We start from the raw sequence: 7,363 nt of genomic DNA, 5'->3' as shown, positions 1-7,363 counted from the left end.
GCCGGGCTCTGAGGCGGCGGTGGTGGATGTGAACGTGTACCTGATCATCGCCATCTGCGCGGTGTCCAGCCTGTTGGTGCTCACGCTGCTGCTGTACACGGCGCTGCGCTGCTCGGCGGCACCCACGGAGAGCGCGTGCGGGCCTGGGAAGCCCACGCTGGTTTGCTCGAGCGCGGTGGGGAGCTGGTCGTACTCGCAGCAGAAGGGTCAGAGGGTGTGCTCTGGGGAGGGCCTGCCCAAGACGGACCCGCCCAAGCCGGACCTCATGGCCTTCAGTCCCAGCCTTCCACCATGTCCAGAACCAGGAAATGTAGACAAACTGCAAGGTTATACCTTAGAGGATGGCATTCATGTAAGTCCATCTATATTCCATAAGTTTAAATTCTATTTTTGGATATGTTAAAATTACTTTAAAGGTATTACATTTTGCATATATTACAATCAACTTGAAATATTGGTTTAGATTAAGAATATCTTTCCTAACTCATCCTACTTCTGTGTGTGTGTGTGTGTGTGTGTGTGCGTGCCCATGTTTTGAGTTTTATACTGGAGTCTGGCTGTCTTCCCCAAACTGGCTTTAAGCTCATAGGATCATGTGATCTCTCATACATTAAATATGGTCAACAAGTTTTCCTTAAGCTCAGGATATCTTCAGATATTTTCCTTTGGGGCAGAATGTTGATTTTAGTCTTTTCGTATTTCCAATCTTCTCTAAACAACTTTAATGATTTAAAGTACAGGGTATTCAGATATGTAAAATAAGGCTCTTTTCAAGCACTTAAACTTTTGTGATTATTAAATGAGCTTTTAATCTTATTCCATATTATATTTTTGAAAGTACATCTTTTATATAGTATCTGATGCTGACATTTAGTTTTACTTAAGATCTCAGTTTGCATACTTTAATTTTCCTTTTTATCATTGCTACACGTACCTGTAGTTTTCATTACCATTTTATATAATTTAGTGACATAATGCGGAATAATTCCTTTTCACAGTTTTATAGGATTTTTTCTTAATTTTACTATAAGCCAAAAATAAAATCAGAAGTGAACAAATGGGGCTGTGGATATGACTGTGGTGGAATGGTTGCCTAAAGTGAAGACTGCCCTGGATATTCTTGACATCCCCCTTTTGAAAAGCAGAATATGTGTTATGCTCCGTTCTATGCAGTATCATTTGTAGCATATTACTCATCCACTGTACGGTTCTTACAGATGGACACGTGTTTTCCAGTGTTTTTAACAATTCAACATTTTTGAGTACCTGTGTGAGTCAAGTAATAGATTTTAGACTGATTTAGTCATTTATTTAGTAAGAATATCAGTCCTTTGTACATGAGTTTGAGTACTATAAATTTTGTTTTCATAGTATTCCTGAGGATCTGGCTTAAAACTTATCACAAAAATTTTCAACCAGGAAACTTATATTTAATATTACCTAGAGAAAAATATTTTCATGTGAAAATCTGAGCACACTAGTTCCATTCTTGCAAATCAAATGTATAATAAAAAGTTTTATTACGTGGAATATTCAGCATGATCAGGGCTCATTCGTTTTTGCAAAATATTTAGTATTATGGAATAAACTCTTAAAAGTCCAGGTTCCTTTTCTAGTAGTATTCCAGCTTTTTAAAATTGATTTTATTTCATTTTGTCTTTCTCCATTTGCTTATTGAGGTTATTTGACCTGCTTTGATATTAAATATCCACTGCATATTAAATGTATTACATTGGAGAGAATGGTGGAATTTATTGGAAGGGAATGAAAAGTTTGTGGAATCCTGAATTTTTATAGCATTACTAACATAGTTCTTAATTTGCTTATGACTTATGAGCCAGTTGTATAATCATTTATGATCACAGTTTGTCACCTTTGCCAAACTGAAAGGAATCTGACAGTGAGATTATTTTGTGATTGATTTTACATTTCTCATTATGCTTTTTCATGGCTAGCACTTTATTTGGCTCTTAAAAATATTATAACATGAATCGTTAATTTCATAATCTCAATTTTAAGGATTTTTTGTCTTTTTTGAGCACTAACTTTCATTATACTACTTGAAGAGAATGTATAGTTTTTCCTTTGTGAGTGTGATCTTACTCTTATATTTTCTGTTCTATGATTTCCCGTGGTTCTTAGTTATAGCTTTTTAAAATTTGTCTCCTAAATCTTTTAATTGATTTTACAAAGGTATAAATAGAGTAAGGGTTTGTCCTACCATCTAGCAACATATTTGACAACGTGTTAATTTACTCTTTTTATTATCTGCTGTTCTAACTCTCTCACATTTGAATTTTATTTAGTGGTGTACTTTTCGCAAAGAGCATCTAAACCTATTTCTTATATTTAATGCTTTTTACTATTTTATGTGGGTACATACTGCTTTTAGCTAATACCTATTTCTTACAACTTTTGAATTGAAAAAAGTGCCAGAGCTCACTTATTAATTTCAGTTGGTTTGGAAGCTTCTCGAACCCGTTCGTCCTTCTACCAAGTTTTGTTCTATATCACTTTTGATGAAGCATTAGTCATTTAGTTCATTGGCTCTACATTTATGCACATTAATTACTTCTATTGCATAGACTTTTTTCTCATTAAGTTTATTGGTACTCTAAGTGTACAGTCCAGTTACATTCATTATTGAGATTTTGTACCTTTACATGATGCATCTTGGTTCTTATTTTTTCCCCATTCCCCTGCCCTCCCTTCACCCCCTTCCCCATTCCCTTTTTTTTTGGTACTGGGGATCAAACTCAGGTCCTTGAGCTTGTGAAGCAGGCAGTGGCACCACTGGGCTAAATCCCTGGCCCCACCCTTCCCTATTTGCAAAGATTTTGATGCCATTTTGTCCTTTTTTCATATTTTTCTCTTATTTCCTTTCCCCTCCCCTTCCACTTCCTCTACTCCTTTAGACCTTTCCTTCCTACTGACTTTTTATGTAAAGTAAGTTAATATATATATATAAATTAAATAATACATTATTGTATTATGTTATTATTTATATATTATATATGTTACATTAAATAATATATAAATATAAGGCCTAGCAAGTGGAGAATAAAATAAAAGGGATTTATTATTACTTCGAAGAGGAAAAAAGTTTTTATTTTTCAGTACTGGGAATCAAACTCAGGACCTTCAGGCTGATGAGAAGCCATTGAGGTAAATCTCTGGTCGCCTGAAAAGGTTAATGATAGCAAGAAGCCCTAAAGTGGCTAGTTGTGATGGTACATACCATCCAAGTGCTGGGGAGGCTGAGGAAGGAGGATGTAAATTCAATGCCAGCCAGGATTACAGTGAGGTCCTGTATAAAAAAAAAGTGTCACTTAAAATGTTAGGAAAAGTAAAATGTTAGAGAATAGTTAGAGCTTTTCATATTGATTTTATTTGTATGTAAAAAATCTTTCAGTGAAGTCATTTTAACTGAGAAGGCGTCAATATTTTGAATGTGTGATAAAATGCAAGAAATCTAAAAGCCAGTCTTTACAAGTTTTGGAGAGTTGGATTAGCCTCTAGATGTGGGAAAAAGATTTGTGGTCCTATAAAGGTTTGTCCAATCTTTATATTGCATGCTCATTAGATTTTGAGCATATTTCTTTGGTGAGGATAGTGTAACAATGAAAGTAATGAAACGTTTCTGGAACTGTGTATCCTTATAGCATATTATTAATATTCTTGAATATCTTTATCATTTATGAATGAAAGACAGTCAAGATTACCATATAATGACAGTTGTGTCTTTTTTCCATAGTTGCATCTTGACTGAGAGCCTTCAGAGGTCTATGTATATGTTTGAAATCTTTGTTTCTTTTGATTTGTTGTGTTTTCCCTTTCTTAAAAAGCACAAAATATATTGATATGGGGCTGGGGATTTGGCTCAGTGGTTCCATCACCCTTCCTTGCAAGTGCAAGTGCCTGAGTTCGATCCCAGGTACCCCCCAAATACATTTTTATAGTAAAAGAAAGTAGTGAATAAGTAAAATAAATCAAAATTCTCTTTGTAAACACTAAAAAGAGTAAGGATTTTTCCACGAATGTTATACAATAACAATAGAGAAGACTTTGTCCACCAGTGTCTTTTAAATAATAAATACGGTCCAAAAAGACCTCAAAGAGAGTGTCTTCATGTCAGTAATCACTGACTTATCAAGAATCACCCTGAAGCTTCAAACTTTTGAGGTAAATAATGATCATGAAAAGGAAAATCAAAAGGTCAGAGTTGAAAGAAAATGATTTTCTATTTATCCCTTGGATGGGATTCATATAGGGTAGCAAAATGTTTTTCATGTTTTGTAAATGGGTTGCTTTCCACTGGAAGAATATTGAAAGTAATGGGCAGTACTGGTAAGGGGAAAATATAAGCAAATGTAAAGACACAGAGAATACTCTGATGTGAGTGGAAACATGGAATGTTCATTTTACATTGGTTAAAACATATGATTTGCATAAAATAAAGGCAAAAAATGTGAGAAAGTCCCCATATTTTGAGCATAAGACTAAGTACCTTTTTTTAGTAGATTAAGGCATTTGGATTTTTTTCCCAAAAGTAATTTGTAGCCTTCAAAAGATTTTGGGCTAGATAAATAAGTATTGTGTTTCAAGAAATTGAAAGGGATGACAAATTGTAGTAATCAATGACAGCAGTAATTAACAGTAGCCCTTATTTTAAAAAAGTACCCTTTATTGATGAGTTCAAAATAAAAGATAATTATACAAGAATTAGTGGAAAATAAACAGTCATGATTTTGTCTTTAGACTAATGAAAGACTAAAATTTGATTTAATCAGTCTACTTATATGTACTTTGAAAGGAAAAACTGGAACTCATAAGAGAACTTTTCTTAAGTATAAACTAGGCAATCACAAGCATAACTTTGTTTTTAAGCATAACTCTAAAATAAAAACACTTTATATATGGTGCCTGACTCTCAAGCAAACGTCCTGGGTTCAATCTGTAGTACAGTAAAACAAACAAAAAAACCCCAAAACCTTTATATATAAGGATGAAAAATTAGGAAATTGAAATATATTATGAGAAGACATAATACAAGCTGTATTGGGGACTGTAACAAAGATAATCATTCGCAGAAGGGAAGGATTGCAAAGAATCAAACTGCATACAGGTAAGAATTCAACATAGTCCTGGAAACAGATGATATAAATGCTAATAAAGAGAAAAACATAGTCTATTTTATCCCATGGATCTTCAACAAATTTATTCTTAAAATATTTTATGCACCTTCAACAAATTAGTAAAACTATTTTAAAAGATGTATTTTCCCTGTTTCCTTTTTTAAAAACAGAGGCAAATTTCTTTTTCATCATTAGATTTTTGGGGTATTATGCCCATTAGGGATAGTGATTCATGAGTTGTCTTACACCAGAATCCTAAATCTAGTTACATGAAAGATCCTGAATTCCAGAACAAAGGGATTTTCCAATTTAATATTTGTGATTTTTTTTAAAAGACATTGTTTTTGTCACTCCCTTTTTTGTCAGAATTTTAAAATTAAATGAAGGGTTTTCGCAGGTATGAGAAGGATACAACTGTGCTCATGCAACACTCTTTGAGGAAGTCTTTCCAATAAAAATGCCTCCATCAACATAACCATGGTCTCCTATTTGAACGAGTAATCAATAAAAAATAAAATATATTCTAAATAAAATTAAGTAAAATAAAGACAAAATAATTTGCTGGAAACAAGTACAATGATTTTTCGTAGAGTTTGTACTTACTCTTTGGGCCACGTGATGTCACTCTTCACCGTGGTATTCTGTGATTCTAGACGAGTAAGTGCTCCTTTTCTCCCATGAGAAAATTTCACCATTCGTTTTTACTCTTTGTGACGAAGGAGAACACAGAAAAATGAGACTGACAGAATCTGATATTTCTCTTAATTTTGAGGCGATTTGTGTTAATTAGAAAAAGATCCAGTATTTGAAATGATGTACTCCGGTGGAAGCGTCCCAGAGGGCCAGCATCTACTGCTTTCGCTTCTGCTATTTACACTCTGGGGAGGGGTAAGCGGTCAGCTCCAGTACTCCGTGCCCGAGGAGGCCAAACACGGCACCTTCGTGGGCCGCATCGCGCAGGATCTTGAGCTGAAACTGGAGGACCTGGTGACACGCCAATTCCAGTTGGATTCAAAGGGTCGCGGGGACCTTCTGGAGGTAAATCTGCAGAATGGCATTTTGTTTGTGAATTCTCGGGTCGACCGGGAGGAGCTGTGCGGGCGGAGCGCGGAGTGCAGCATCCACCTGGAGGTGATCGTGGACAGACCGCTGCAGGTTTTCCACGTGGAGGTGGAGGTGAAGGACATTAACGACAACCCGCCTGTGTTCCCCGCCACGCAAAAGAATTTGTTTATTGCGGAATCCAGGCCGCTTGACTCTCGCTTTCCACTAGAGGGCGCATCGGATGCAGACGTCGGAGCCAATGCCCTGCTCACTTACAGACTGAGCCCCAATGAGTATTTCTCACTGGACATACCACCCCGCCACGAACAGGTAAAGCCTCTTGGGCTTGTCTTACGGAAACCTTTAGACAGGGAGGAAGCTCCCGAGCTATATTTGTTGCTCACCGCCACCGATGGAGGCAAACCCGAGCTGACCGGCTCCGTTCAGGTAATCATCACGGTGCTGGATGCCAACGACAATGCCCCAGTTTTCCACCGGACGCTTTATACGGTGAAATTGCCGGAGGATGTTTCTATTGGGACGCTGGTAATAAACGCCAACGCCTCCGATGCGGACGAGGGCGTGAACGGAGAGATTACTTACGCATTCTCCAGTGATGTTTCTCCAGACATAAAATCCAAGTTCCACATAGACGCCGTGAGTGGGGAAATTACGGTGATAGGACTGATTGATTTTGAAGAAAGTAAAACCTACAAAATTCAAGTAGAGGCAGTTGATAAAGGCTCTTTGCCCCAGGCTGGTCACTGTACCGTTCTTGTGGAAGTTGTGGATGTTAACGACAACGCTCCACAGTTGACTGTTAAAACGCTCTGGCTCCCTGTTAAAGAGAACGCAGAAATTGGGACAGTTATTGCCCTGATTAGCGTGATTGACTTAGATGAAGGTGCAAATGGGCAAGTGACCTGCTCCCTCATGCCTGATGTGCCCTTCAAGCTGATGTCCACCTTCAAGAACTACTATTCCCTGGTGCTGGACAGCGCCCTGGACCGGGAGAGCGCCTCTGACTACGAGGTGGTGGTGACTGCCAGGGACGGGGGCTCGCCCTCGCTGTGGACCACGGCCACCGTGTCCGTGGAGGTGGCCGACGTGAACGACAACGCGCCGGTGTTCGCGCAGGCCGAGTACACGGTGTTCGTGAAGGAGAACAACCCGCCGGGCTCCCC

The 7,363-nt window shown here is 37.8% G+C and overlaps 2 protein-coding genes across 2 annotated transcripts in view; both read left to right on the top strand.

Annotated features, from left to right (window-relative positions):
• LOC109117720 (protocadherin alpha-7-like) overlaps positions 1–5,872 on the top strand; it is a 14,389-nt gene extending 8,517 nt beyond the window's left edge. Inside the window, exons 3-4 of the mRNA XM_033765584.1 lie at positions 14–352; positions 5,789–5,872. Coding sequence (XP_033621475.1) covers positions 14–352; positions 5,789–5,872 — 423 coding nt within the window. The remainder of the gene's footprint in view (positions 1–13; positions 353–5,788) is intronic.
• Positions 5,858–7,363, top strand: part of LOC104855140 (protocadherin alpha-9-like) — a gene marked incomplete at its 3' end in the record, with an annotated part of 15,254 nt that continues 13,748 nt past the window's right edge. Inside the window, exon 1 of the mRNA XM_033765581.1 lies at positions 5,858–7,358. Coding sequence (XP_033621472.1) covers positions 5,946–7,358 — 1,413 coding nt within the window. The remainder of the gene's footprint in view (positions 7,359–7,363) is intronic.

This window comes from Fukomys damarensis, unplaced genomic scaffold, assembly GCF_012274545.1.
Source record: "Fukomys damarensis isolate Sample0158 unplaced genomic scaffold, DMR_v1.0_HiC HiC_scaffold_3, whole genome shotgun sequence".
NCBI classification, from domain to species: domain Eukaryota; kingdom Metazoa; phylum Chordata; class Mammalia; order Rodentia; family Bathyergidae; genus Fukomys; species Fukomys damarensis.
This window is presented reverse-complemented; position numbering and strand designations above follow the sequence as displayed.